Genomic DNA, 15,457 nt, shown 5'->3' with positions numbered 1-15,457 from the left:
CAACGGTTAGACTCAAACGAGAACTGTGCAATAGAGTCAAATCTGTCACTCTAAGAGTATCCAACCTTTGTCAGACGTGACTTGACATATTCACTTAATAGCTAACTCACATCACTTAAAAGTCCCACAAAGCACAATGCAAACAACATTTGTGAAGTAACATTCCAATCCATAGAACAAACAAGAACATCCAATATCAAACTACAACTCATGCGAGGAACTTCCACTCTCGCTGTCGATTACCTTACGCATACAATTATACCCAATCTAGCATCCCAAGCTTCTTATGCTACAAAGCATCACATACCAGGACAATCTATCACTGATTTATCATAACTAACATGCAAGGCTACAAGCTCATACAATAGGCATACAACGAATATCTCCTAACATTCTATCATGCAAACACTGAGCAGATCCTTAGTCCTAACTAGCATGCGATTCACAAATTCATAAATCAGATCATATCACATAACATGTATGGGTATTTTGGGAAAAACTTACTTGAGCTTGGTTGATTGCATGCACCACACCCTTTCTTGTCTTAGAAAACTCATTTCTTAAAAAAAATACTTTTCTTTTTGAAAACTCTACCAAAACCGCAGTTTGAGTTTAGACACACCCAAGAGTATGTCCGAGCCCTCAAACCAAGGCTCTAATACCAACTTGTAACGTCCCAAAAATAAGACCCGATTTTTTTTCATTTTTAGATTAATAAATCAATAACCCAAAACATTGTTATAAAACCATGGTTATCAAATGTGTCAATACATCATCAATATCAGTGTAAATCACAAAGATGCGGAAACGAGTGGTGTGTACCCTGCTATCATTTCGAGCTCTTCCATTTGGAACCAGAAGTACCTGAAACATAAACTGAAAACCGTAAGCACAAAGCTTAATGAATTTCCCCAAAATGTCACATACCATACATACATACATAAACACATAATGGTCCCCGTCCGACATCGAGCCCTGCTCGGTATGTAGATTTGTCGGTCATCAAGCCTCACCCAACATACATATAAACAAATAAACATACAAACACATAACACATGCAATAATCATGGTGATACATATCTTACAAAATGGTCATCGGGCCCCGCCCGGTAAACATACAAGTACATAACACATGCAAGAGTCACACAGACATCTATAATCCTATCATAACAAAATCATGGGTCGGCATTGGTTCCATCGACCCGCTAAACATGGTGAGGAAACTCACATCACACTGTCAAATCTCACAGAAAGAATATCTTGTTGCTTTCCCACTAAAATTTTCGCCCTATAAATACCAAAGACATCCAATTAATAATTGGGTTCCAATATATAACTATCAGTACAAAAACCCGTTCTTACATCGACACCCTAATCAGTACTATATAATGGTTTGCATAGTGTTATTACTCATAACACTTGTTCTATCTACACACATTCATTAGGTGTTTCTCTATATTGTTCAGAAGAGGGTTCCCTCCATTAGACTTTTGTTCTTAGGGTTTCTTTTTCTAACTCTTAAATTGTGTGGTTGTTCTTTTTGCTTGTCAGTTGTTTTGGTCTAGCTTGAATATTATGAGTGTTTGAGTGTATTTTGTAGTGAGTTTTAGTTGTAAAAGTAATAAGATCCTTACACTACTAGAAAACCAATGCCATAGCTACAGCACAATTCGTAGCTATTCTGTAGCTATAAGCGGATTGCTACGGAAAAATGTTTGTAGCATAATGGCCCGTGGGAAAATTATAGCTACGGATTAGCTACGGATTTCCTACAGAAATAAATAGCTACAGATTTCCTACAGAATAGCTACGGAATAGCTACGGAACTAAATAGCTACAGAATAGCTACAAAATTCGATAGCTACAGAATAGCTACGGAACTAAATAGCTAAGGAATAGCTACGGAATTAAATAGCTATGAAAATCCGTAGCTATTCCGTAGCTAACTTCGTTTTATTTTAAAAAAAAATTAAAAAATTTCCAATTTTTTGTCAAATATCACATTCAATTCACATTTGTCCCAAATACCAAATTAAATACACCAAAAAACATCCCTAATACCAAGTTTCACACATTTCATTCTATTGTCCAAAATAGCATACAAAAGTAAACACTAATTAACAAAACAAACAATATCAAATGCTTACAAATTCATCATCCTCATAACCATTTCTATTTGTTCTTTCTTTTGTTGTTGTTGTTGTTGTTGTTGTTGTTGTTCCATGGTAGAAACTTGTGCACGCAACTTATCAACCTAAAAAAAATGGCAACATGATTCAATACTTAAACAATATTAGCAATTTACTTTAATTTATTATAGAAATGCAATTTTCTTTATAATACTTATAGCAATATACTTAACTTTCAACAATAATAGCAACGTACTTATGTTTATTATCAATTAAATCAATATTATCAACAAACTACCAAACTTTTAACCATAATAGCAACATACTTTTGTTCATTATCAATTTAATCAAATATTATCAACAAACTACCTAACTTTTAACCATAATAGCAAAGTACTTTGTTTATGACCGAAAAGAGATTTAAAAAAAAACATTTTATTTTTATTTTTTGGAATGCAAAAAGATAATAGGATGAGGCAGTACCTGCAGAAATGCAAGCCCCATACGACTCATCTCCCTTGATCCATCTACCTATTTTACAAGCAGGAAGAGTAGAAAAATTCAATTTGGACCTTTCTTGTAGCAATTTTCATAAGATTTGTTATCATTCTTTGTATTTACCAAATACTAAAACCTAATAATTTAATTGTAATAAATCAGAAAGTAAATCAAAAATACAAAAACACTTGAACCAAATTATTTGAGAATGCAGGGAATAATAATCAATTTATGTGTTTACTCAAACACCCATAAACAACAACATCGCTTGATTGTGAAAAGCAACAAAAATCAACGTTCTTAGTCTTGTTTTGCAACCTAATAACCAGATTCAATTCCTAAATTGATACCAAAATTTGAAGGTTTACCTTCTTCAAAGAAGCAGAAAAAATCGAGTAAAGGGAGGCAGTAATTGTTGGGTTTTGAGCAAAACATCATTCCTATGGTGTACATGCAAACCCTAATAGCTTTTGGATCTAGTTTGTCTAATGAAAATGTAATTGAATATCCAAAGCTATAAACCCTAGTTCTAGCATACAATTAATCATATTAACATAAGAATGGGATTTAGATCTTACCTTGATTGTTATGTAGCAATAACAATCTCAAATCCTCCTTTGTAATGGCTTTAGAAAGCTCAGAGTCACAAGTGTCACTCCTCTAATGGCTCACAAACACCAAGAGCAAGAGGATGAAGAATGATAAGAGAGGAGGCACCCAAAAACGTGTAGAATCCCGAAGGAAACTCTTCACCACGTTTTTGGTGTTCTAGGGGTCCTTAAATAGTGAGGCTATTAGGGTTATCTAACAAGGAAACCCTAATTTGACTGCTTATGTCCTAAGCAACCCATGGACTCCCTCCTTAGAGGCCTTGGACGATTTCTAATGGGTTTCCCCATAGAATTCTTCCACTCCATCCTCTATGGAGTCCACTAGCCCAATATTCAACTATCACACAATTGACAGTTCTAGTCCCCTTTATTTAATTGATATCTTTTAGCCACAAAATCAATTCTTATTAATTATTGACTAATATTAATTAAACAATATGATTTCTCCTTTAATATATTATTCTTATAATATATTAATAAATCATAATTACTCCTCTCTCTCTCTCTCTCCATAATTCATCCTATCAAGTTGCTTTGGTGAAGGCAACCCAAAAGGACCATGCACAATCGGGTCAAGTACATACCAAAATATTATTGACTTAGACACTAATCCAACAGTCTCCCACTTGGATAAGTCTAATAACTATTATGCGCATGACTTCAGATCCTGATCTGCAATCTTAGCTTTCTAAAACTGCTGTCAACTCTGATCCTATCAGAAGCATGTCCTTTAGATAAGGGATCATATATTCCTCCATTCTAGATATCGTATAGACTTGAGACATGGATTTAAATCATTCTCTCTGTCTATGTGTTGTTTCCCGATTTCCGATTTATGAAGACTGACAACAGACTACAATTGAACACATCAAATTAGTCCCGACTTGGCCAAGCGCTTAGGTGTCATCACTAAATCATCGAGGGGCCCACATATATCGCTTTCATCCCACTTTGGATAAAAGGAACGGATAAACTTTGATTCAATTCTTGCTTGCACTCACTCACCGAATCACACACAACAATATGTTTTATGACACCAAGTTACTGGTGCGTTTACATATTATCAATGTGTAACAGACTCGCAAGATACAACTCACACATCTCGGTTTCAAGAATATAATATATTATCGTCTCACCAATCACTCGTGATAAAATCCATGAAGTGATCCAAGTGAGCGTGGGTTTAATCCAATGCTCAAATCATATTCATAAGCACTCATGAACATTGCAAAAAACATTTGCTTATGTCTAATACACTTTAGACAATCCACACACCAATTCACGACAGTCTTCATTCATACCTACTTCCAACATATGAACAACTGTGGTCCGTTCAAATAATTTGATTGTTCTGAACCAATTTAATTATTCAGGAAGTCAAAACATGCAAAGTGAAACACAAGATTAATACTAATCCCATATAGCCCCAAACTCTGGGTACAAATAAAACATTTTATTTAATCACCATATTGATTACTCATTATTTGTTGTTTCGGGTAATCAACTTCTTACTTGAATTATGATAACACTTGTCCCATGCTCTTAGCATGCACACAATGTTTACCTATGGTCCTTACTTTGTGAAATAGATCAAATGAACACATTTCCAATCATACTCATTTCACAACTTCCAATCCTTATCATAAGTATAAGAATATCAAATTTTTGTTACTTATGCTAGATTCTAACATTTTATGCAATGATTCTTTCATAAAGTCATAGCTTAAAATCAACAAGACTTGGCTAATCTCTATCAGAAACAATTCTATAGATATGATGTCTCTCACTCAAAGTATATTCCTTTGAGCATCCTTCTTGCATAAAAGTTTTTAATCTAGATATAGATCCTCAATATCCAACTCCCAATATGGAAACATTTCCATATTTGCCATATGGCAATTCATTCTTAATAGAATCTTATCTATTCATAATAATGTCGATATGGTCCATCCAATACCATACTTCCAACTACTCACAAGAGACCAATCCTCAGCGAGCTTTGGATCGTCCTTTGATGGTTGTATAATTATGTTAGTCAAAAACCGATTCTTGTCCTTTTTCCCTCTTAATGCGTTAGACATTTGGAAAAATTTAGAATGGTCAAATTTTATAGCATCTGCAATCGATCCTTTACCCGAAGTGTACGGGATACGATGCATAATGTCTTACATGCTATGTATCCTTGACTAAATTTATTAACATTCCACAACCTAAGCCTTTAGATTTGAAATGAAGCATAATATTCTCTCCCTTAATTATAGCAAAACAACTATTCAATCCTTACGACTTTGCAAAGTATAACTCTTGTTTTCTATAATTAATATTGCTAACTTACAATACTTGCCTTAATAATCATACAAGCACAACATTTATGCTCCTGCTATCATGATGATTATTATCATATAAGCATAACACTTATGCTCCCACTAGCTTTGACATGTATTCAGAAAACAACTTAACTTCCAGAAAACAATACCTATTGAATTTCTTAAGTTCATATTTCTAATACCTAATGCTTTGATAATCCTTTATCCAAGCTTCTCAAACTTATACACCTTTGCCTTAGATATCTCATATGTGTGTCTAAACAATTCAGACTAATTGTCAAATCTCACAATTCGAATTATGGAAAGGGATGTCGTTACCATAATCGAATTCGAGAATACAATTTTCACAATCACTATCTTCTTAAAATCTCTCTTAGCGAAAGCATTTCCTCACAGTCATTTTCATGAAGGAGGGAATCTTATGACACTTAGATTTTAATGGTGTATGTGTTCCTATCCATGCGAATTTGTCAAAACCAAAGTTTGCGACAAATCCAAACTCATATGGACCGAACTTTCTCAATCTTGATTTCTTGCCTTATGGTAACACGAGTGCCCACCATGTCTTCCAAGTAGTTAAGTAGCTCACCCTTTCCTATCAATATACTTTTCATTGATCAAGGTGCTTGCCTTTTATGCGTTCAAATGAGAACTCATAAAACTCACATGCATAATTAACTCAATTGGAATGGCATAGAAACAAAATAATGTCAACACGATAGGTCATAGATCTCAAGTCGTGTGCTAATGATGATTAATAAGGTTTATTCTTGATTAGTTCTTGAAACTTTCAAGACCATTAAGACTCCCACTGACTCCTTGACATATAAGATTCTTTTTGTCAATAAACATTTCTCGACAAACAAATATTCAAGTGTTAGTGTAGTTTTTATCAAGACAAAACACTTCACAAAATTGGTCCTAGTTGGTCTTTGTCTTATCCAAGACATCACAACTTTCTAATTTTAAATGTGTAAGAATAAGAAAACCTTTTTCAAATTCCACATTTGATGAATGTTATAAACCTTCTTAAGACTTGTCACTCAATTCACAATCTTAACTCTAAGACTTGTTTTTGGAACGAAGTATGATTGACTTCTTGATTTAACCATTTCTTCAATTCTTGATTCCTCTTCTCAGACATACAGTTGCACTAAGACTCGCTTAGAGGATCAATTGAGATATGGTTCTTAATCATTAAGACCTATCATAAAACATAATAAAAGGTACTCTCCCTACTTCTTAGAATAGAGAAACTTTTATCTTTATGCCTACTTGATTCTTCTTATTCGTTCTGCTATTGATTGAAACTCTTTCAATCAACTCAGAATTACACTTAATCTTATAAGTATAATCATATTTACTAAACCTTTAGTAAATCATGACGAATATCTTTGTCACTCTTGTGGTGGACTTGATCAACACACAACCTTGTGTACTCGATCTCCTAGTCCTTCACTTGACACTTTGTCAACGAATTAGTCTAATCTCCAAATATGAAATTTCTCATTCATCATGCAACCAAGTTGTATGATTCCAAGTTTCTGTCCAATTGAAACTTGGGCGATGAGAAACTTTCCCTATTTGGTAAATTCTTGACCTTTCCACAAATAACATAATTAAGAATCAAATCCATTATTGCTAATAATAGAAACTTACAAACATCAGTTTTCATACATGCCATTGCAAGGATAAATAAATAATATAAAATCAAAATTTATTTTATTGCGGAATAATTTGTCCTTACAATGCAATTCAATTGAAAAACTATGTTAATACATATTTCTTAGCAATCTTATTCTAACTCTAAGTAGTAGCTCAAGATTCTAATCTTCAAGTAATGTGATCGAAATCCATTTCTTCATGATTAGATTCTGCTCACTTCTTCCCTTAAGCTTCCATCTTTTCTTCGATCCTACAAAACATCGTAATGTAATCTTATCACATCATGTATTAAGAATATAGAATAGGAACTTAAAAGAGTTATTTAATGGATTTTACCTAATGTAGAGTCATACATTTTGAATCTCCCATCTCTTAGATCTCTTAGGTAAATAGGGCAGCTTCGTCTCCAATGCCCTTCTCTTGGCAATAAAAGCAAATTGACTCTTTTAGAACAGCACACGGTACTACTTATGACTTTGCCTTCCTCTTATGAACAAAATTTTCGATCATGGCATGCCTTTCGTTGCCATTGCCTATATCCATAGAGGTCTGGAAGGAAGATCCATCAATCAACTTTGCTTTTCCAGTGCGCCAAATCATTGTTGATTCAACAACAATAAGCATATAGGTGAGATCGATGAGGGTTACGTCGTGGTTCATCATATAGTACTCTCTTACGAACTCACTATATGAGTCAGGAAGTGACTGAAGAACCCAGTCAACAGCCAGCTCCTCACGGACAACAGATCCCAACACTCTTAACCTATCAATGTGTGACTTCATCTCTAGGACGTGTGCACACACTGACTTTCCTTCTTCATGTTTACTTGCCAAAAGGGCTTGAGTGAGTTTGAACTTTTCAATTCTTTGAACTTGTGGGTTAGGGAGAACAATAGGAGGAGGTGGAGGAAGTGAAGCATGATCTCGTGTTCCTCGATCGAATCGTGGAATATCATCTTCATGTGAAAAGCTTGTTCCACGGGATTTGGGAAGACCATAGTTGTCATACTTTGACATCTACAAAACGGGAGAAAAATTCAAGTTAGTTGATTGATTGAGTCCTTAATAAATCACCCAAATGAGATATTAAGGCTAGGACCCAACACAATACTCTACAACTTGGGAGAGGGATGTCGTAACCCAAATTGCAGAACATTTGAAGGTAAGTGAATGACGATTCACTAATTTCCACCATGAAAAACAAAAAAGAAATTTAAGTTTTAAATCAATTGAAAATTCCTAGATATTTTGAGATTCATTGAACTTTTCAATGGCATGTTTAAATCTCGATATGCCCCTCGATTTGTGACTGGGATGCCGAGGATCACAAAACAGGGTGTGAATAACCATGAAAACTTACATGGTGCCCCCAATGTTACAGTCACCTATTCGATGTGCCGGTTAACCACACACGCTCCACCGAACTATGACAAACAATGAGTCACCCTTTGCTACCTTCGCTTAGAACCATTTAGTGTGCCGGTTAACCACACACGCTCCACTAACGTCTTCGCAAGGGCATAAAGTGTAATTTCATGGAATTGCATCAATTCACTTTTGCCTAAAGTAACTAAGATTGGGAATTTTGTAAAAGCATTTAGTTACTTTTGTACTTCATTATACTTATAATGGAAGGTTTCTGTCCTATCCTACCCGTTCGGCTAACGACCCTCCACTAGTCAAGAGTGCAGTGGGTAAGAGTGGATACCCATTCAATCGCCATTTTATAGGCAATTTCCTTAAACACCCCTTATAGACTAGCTTCGTGAATGAGGCCTACTAACGGTAAGACTGACTGTTTACTCATACATGTATAATACTAGACTTTTAATGTTATATATAGTATAGGGTGTATTTTACACTTTTAAAATACTAGGTGGTCTAATTTAATAAATTATACTTTTAATTTAACTAAATGTAAACCAAAATTTTATGGATTTATTAAATCTCTCTTAATTATACACATTAATCAATTAATAAAACCATAAGGGTGTGATTTGAACTTTTCAAAACAATACTGAGGTTTTAGAATTTAACATTTCTAAAATAAACTTTTAATCAACTTTTAAATTCCAAAACTTGAGGGCAAGTTTTGAAATATTTCAAAACATTAGGGTTTAACTATTTAAATTTCAAAAACAAAACTTTTAAGTTTAAATTTAAACTATAAAACCTAAAGGGATTAATTTGAAACTTTTCAAAACTTTATCAAGAATATTCTAGATCACAAAATTCAAATAAGGCAATTAACAATTAATTGGTGGTTATCTAATTTGACCTAGTCCAAATTCTTGCAAGATAATTCACCAAATAATTCAAATAATTAAATCTAATCATATAAGGAAATAATTATTTAACTAATATGAAGTTATCTTTAATTTTGGCAAAGATAATCACCCAATATCATAAAAATCTGATTTATATCAATATAAAACGTTTTGGTAACTATCCTACAGCCAAATAAGCACAAAATCCCGATTTTTCCCTCTTTCTGACCAGCTGACTCGTCGAGTCGGGCATGAACTCGGCGAGTTCATCTATGGACTCGGCGAGTTCATCTATGGACTCGGCGAGTTCAGCCCCCGGAAACCCTAAATTTCGATCTTTAAGCAAGGATAATTCACAATAGCATCAAATACATCAAACAAACAGCCATGGCTCTGATACCACTGTTGGGTTTTGAGCAAAACATCATTCCTATGGTGTACATGCAAACCCTAATAGCTTTTGGATCTAGTTTGTCTAATGAACATGCAATTGAATATCCAAAACTATAAACCCAATTTCTAACATACAATTAATCATTTAACATAAGAATGGGGTTTAGATCTTACCTTGATTGTTATGTAGCAATAACAATCTCAAATCCTCCTTTGTAATGGCTTTAGAAAGTTCAGAGTCACAAGTGTCACTCCTCTAATGGCTCACAAACACCAAGAGCTAGAGGATGAAGAATGATAAGAGAGGAGGCACCCAAAAATGTGTAGAATCCCTAAGGAAACTCTTCACCACGTTTTTGGTGCTCTAGGGGTCCTTAAATAGTGAGGCTATTAGGGTTATCTAACAAGGAAACCCTAATTTGACTGCTTATGCCCTAAGCAACCCATGGACTCCCTCCTTAGAGGCCTTGGACGATTTCTAATGGGTTTCCCCATAGAATTCGTCCACTCCATCCACTATGGAGTCCACTAACCCAATATTCAACTATCACACAATTGACAGTTCTAGTCCCCTTTATTTAATTAATATCTTTTAGCCACAAAATCAATTCTTATTAATTATTGACTAATATTAATTAAACAATATGATTTCTCCTTAAATATATTATTCTTATAATATATTAATAAATCATAATTACTCCTCTCTCTCTCTCTCCATAATTCATCCTATCAAGTTGCTTTGGTGAAGGCAACTCAAAAGGACCATGCACAATCGGGTCAAGTACATACCAAAATAGTTATGGACTTAGACACTAATCCAACAGTAATAGAGGCAGAGAAGGTGAAGAATGACAGCGGGAGGAAAGCAATAGCGAGGAGGTGGTCGATTCCGGTGAGGAGCGTCGAGGTAGACCAGTGATGGTGGTTTTTCAGCGAAGCTGTGCTTAGAAGGGCGGAGGCATTCCCAATTTTAGGGAATAAAAAGTGGGGATAACCGGAGCTAAGAATGGCGAAATCTACTTACACCATTGACAGCGGCGGCGGCGAGGATAAGGAACTTCCGGTGGATTGCTATTTCATCGACTGGAAAATGGAGGGAGGATCGAAGGAGCGGGAATGAGTGGGAGGAACTATGAAAAAGAAGAGAAAAGTGAATCTAGATAGAGGAAAGCGGGAGATTAGAGTATTTCATTGATGGCTAGATAAATAATGGAGGCGGACAAAAATGTGTGAAACCCTACACTCAAAATACGGTAAAAAAACGAAAAAATAGGGGTTGAAGTAGGATTCGAACTCGAGTATACACTATAACAGACCGACGACGCTGCCAACAGGCCGGGAGTGCCACATCGGTTCTTAGTTTGTCTACGACTAGTTTTGTTCATTTCCGCGTTTGTATTATTATTATTATTATTATTATTATTATTATTATTATTATTATTATTATTATTATTATTATTAAAATTATTATTCTTATTATTATTATACAATAAATAATTTTCCTTTATTATTATTATTACTATTATTATTATTATTATTATAATACAATAACTACTTTTGTCTCAAGAGGAGCACGTTTTTGCCCTAAGAGGAGAAGTTTTAAGAGAAGTTTTATTATACAGGACAAAAAAAACTGGACGAAAAAAGACTTAGGTAGGATTCGAACTCGGGTATCAAGCATCAAAGTCACAAGATTTACCATCACTGGATGATGATGACGATGATGGTGGTGATGGTGACGATGATGATGATGATGATGATGATGGTGGTGGTGGTGGTGATGATGATGATGATGATGATGATGATGATGGTGATGATGGTGATGATGGTGATGATGGTGGTGGTGATGGTGGTGATGGTGATGATGGTGATGATGATATCGAATGGTACATTTTGAAGCTAGTTTGGTTCATTTTATGTTCATTAGTGTTTCTACATCATTATAAGTAGGTAGCCTTATTTAGAGTGTAATATCGGTCCAACAAAATATGCCAATTCTTTTGAGAAACTATGCACCAGGCATAGATACTAAGGTTTACCTTAGTTAGAGAGGAAATCGAGCAAAAGTGGTGGTGATGATGATGATGATGATGATGGTGGTGGTGGTGATGATGATGATGATGATAATGGTGATGGTGATGATGATGATGGTTGTGGTGATGATGATGATGATGATGGCGGTGGTGGTGATGATGATGATGGTAGTGGTGGTGGTGATGATGATGATGATGATGATGGTGATGGTGATGGTGATGATGATGATGATTATGATGATGGTGATGGTGGTGATGGTGATTATGGTGATGATGATGATGGTGATGATGGTGATGATGGTGGTGATGGTGATGATGATGATGATGGTGGTGATGATGATTATGATGATGATGATGATGATGATGATGATGGTGATAGTGGTAGTGATGATGATGATGATGATGGTGGTGGTGGTGGTGGTGATGATGATGATGATGATGATGATGATGATGGTGGTGGTGGTGGTGATGATGATGGTGATGGTGATGTTGATGGTGGTGATGGTGGTGATGGTGATGATGGTGATGATGATGATGATGATGTTGATGATGGTGATGATGGTGATGATGATCATGATGATGATGATGATTTAGGTATACGTGTTTGTGAGATGTATGTGAACGTATTCATAAGCATTATAGTGTTAAACCAGTAAACGAGTAATCGATCCCATATGTGCACATGGCTTGATGAATGATATTAATAGCTATAAGTTGGTGAAAATATAGATAATCATGTATAATAGAGGTGTGAAAAAAATGGAGCGAAAAAAACGACGTTTGGTGCCAAAAAAATCGAAAATAAGAAAAATTCGTAGCTAATTACGGATTGACTACGGATTTTTCTTATTTTCGATTTTTCGGGCACCAAACGTCGTTTTTTTCACTCCGTTTTTTTCACACCTCTATTATACATGATTATCTATATTTTCTCCAATTTATAGCTATTAATATCATTTATAAAGTCGTATGCACATACTGGATCCATTGCTCGTTTAATGGTTTAACACTATAATGCTTATGAATACGTACACATACATCTCACAAACACGTATACATACACATATACATGGACACATATACCACAACTCATTCATGTATATAAATATACATATACAAACATAATCCATCACAAGTTGGTGAAAAGTATAAGCATTACAATGTTAAACTGTGAAACGAGTACTTGATCCTGAAGGGGCACACGACTTTATTAACGATATTAATAGCTACAAGTTGGTGAAAATATAGATAATCATGTATAGTAGAGGTGTGAAAAAAAAAACGAAGTGAAAAAAACGACGTTTGGTGCCCAAAAAATAGAAAATAAGAGAAATCCGTAGCTAATTAGCTACGGAATTTTCTTATTTTTGATTTTTCGGGTACCAAACTTCGTTTTTTTCGCTCTGTTTTTTTAACACCTTTATTATAACATGATTATATATATTTTCACCAACTTATAGATATTAATATCATTCATAAAGTTGTGTGCATATACGAGATCTATTACTTGTTTAGTGGTTTAACACTATAATGCTTATGAATACGTTTACATACATCTCACAAACCTGTATACATACACATATACGAGTACACATACCATAACTCATTCATGTGTATAAATATACATATACAAACATAATCCATCACAAGTTGGTGAAAAGCATATGGATTACAATGTTAAACTGTGAAACGAGTACTTGATCCCAAAAGGACACACGACTTTATGAACGATATTAATAGTTACAAGTTCGTGAAAATATAGATAATCATGTATAGTAGCGGTGTGAAAAAAAAATGAAGTTTGGTGCCCGAAAAATTGAAAATAAGAAAAATTTGTAGCTAATTCGTAGCTACTTAGCTACGAAATTCTAACGGAAAGCATACTCCGTAGCTAATCCGTAGTTAATTAGTATTCTTAGGTATTCCGTAGCCATTACGTAGCTAATTAGCTACGGAATAGCTATGGATTTGCTTATGTAGCTATTCCAATAGCTACGGAATAGCTACCGACTTGCATCCGTAGCTATTCCAGTCCAAAACTAGAGCATCCCATTATGTAGCTGATCCGTAGCTAATTAGCTACGAAAATTTTCCGTAGGAAAACGCCATGTTTTCTAGTAGTGTTAATAAATGTCGTTTGTTCATTTAAGTGGTCTTGAGGTTTAAACAAACTTTTTATTTAATTTAGAGATAGATTAATAAAATGAGAACATATTTTTATTTATCTCGTGTGAAATATTATCTTCTTTTCTGTGCATACCGAAATAATCTATTATTATCTAGAAAATAAATATAATGAAACATGTTTGATCCGTTCATTACTACAAATGTTGAGTTTTTCATTACTACAAATCAAGTAACAATGCATGCTAAGCTATGGTATTAACACAATATTTATACCAAAATCGCCTAAGTGGACATCTATACATGTTAATACATAGGCATCTCAGAAACTAGTGCAAAGTTGATCGTTTAGGGTTTATGTATCAACACCATTACAAAAATATAAAAAATATAAAAAAAATTGTAGAGATAAATGATTGAAAGTGTAATAACACATGAAGGTAAACAAAGTTACAACTTAAATTATCGGCATAAGACTAAATAATTATTGTTCGATTTCAAGATAAAAAAAAACAACTCATGAACATAAAGAAAGATTTCTACCAATCCTCCTTCACAATCTTAAATTTTTCAAGCACAGTTTTGGATTCTTTAAATTTTTGTGCTTCAATGTACGCTTTCTCATATCTCCATCCTAAAACCTCCCCACAATCAGAGCATGAAACATCTGCCACGTTGTATAAACCCGTGATGAGTAGACGATCCATTTTAGGACCTACTACCACATTCATCACGTGGGAAAACAAGAAAGCTCTACGACGTTGTCTACCCTATAAACATGTAAACACATTGTACTTTGAAGAAAGAATTAAGAAAAGATTTATGATAATGTGTATATTAATGTTTAAGTACCACATAGTTTTTAGAGACAATATCATCGTGAAACGCGACATGATTCCGGCAGTTGTAGCATCCATACAGTCGTGGACCGATTGCATCCGCCATTAAAGAGAATTGAGGAGAGAACAAATGGAAATGAATGAAATGTTTGAGTTGAGAGATAATATATTGAAGATATGATACGATCTAACAAACCAGATCTAACATATCTAGATTATATCAAACAACCATAACAGATTTTGTTTACTTTTCTCTCTAATACATTTTAATGTTTTATGAATGTAGTTTGGTTTTGGTGCTTCACAAAAATAAATGTATAAACGTATGTATTAAAGATAGACAAAAAGATCCTTGATATTTAAAACTTATTCCACTTAAAATGAAATTATGTTTCTAAAAAAAATTGTTGATTATCCAAGTTGATCCAAATTCCAAAGTGTTGATGCCTCTTGTTACCCATTTGAATTGGGTGTTGCTAATAAGACACCCCTTGGACATCTTATTGATATTTTTTAAAAAGTCATCCTATAATTAATTACTTATAATCAGCTTTTTCGGAAAACAATGTAA

General features: G+C 34.2%; 1 protein-coding gene across 1 annotated transcript; it reads right to left on the bottom strand.

Annotated features, from left to right (window-relative positions):
- Positions 1-14,378: 14,378 nt before the first annotated feature.
- LOC111876838 (protein yippee-like At4g27745) lies at positions 14,379-14,992 on the bottom strand. Its single transcript, XM_023873407.2, has 2 exons — positions 14,900-14,992; positions 14,379-14,817 (listed from the first exon to the last, which is right to left on the bottom strand). The coding sequence occupies exons 1-2, from the start codon at positions 14,990-14,992 to the stop codon at positions 14,587-14,589; spliced, it is 324 nt and encodes a 107-aa protein (XP_023729175.1). The 3' UTR covers positions 14,379-14,586.
- Between the last annotated feature and the right edge of the window lie 465 nt (positions 14,993-15,457).

Source organism: Lactuca sativa, chromosome 4 (assembly GCF_002870075.4).
Source record: "Lactuca sativa cultivar Salinas chromosome 4, Lsat_Salinas_v11, whole genome shotgun sequence".
In the NCBI taxonomy this organism is placed as follows: Eukaryota; Viridiplantae; Streptophyta; class Magnoliopsida; order Asterales; family Asteraceae; genus Lactuca; species Lactuca sativa.
The sequence above is the reverse complement of the archived record's forward strand: the minus strand, read 5'-3'. Positions and strand labels throughout refer to the sequence as shown.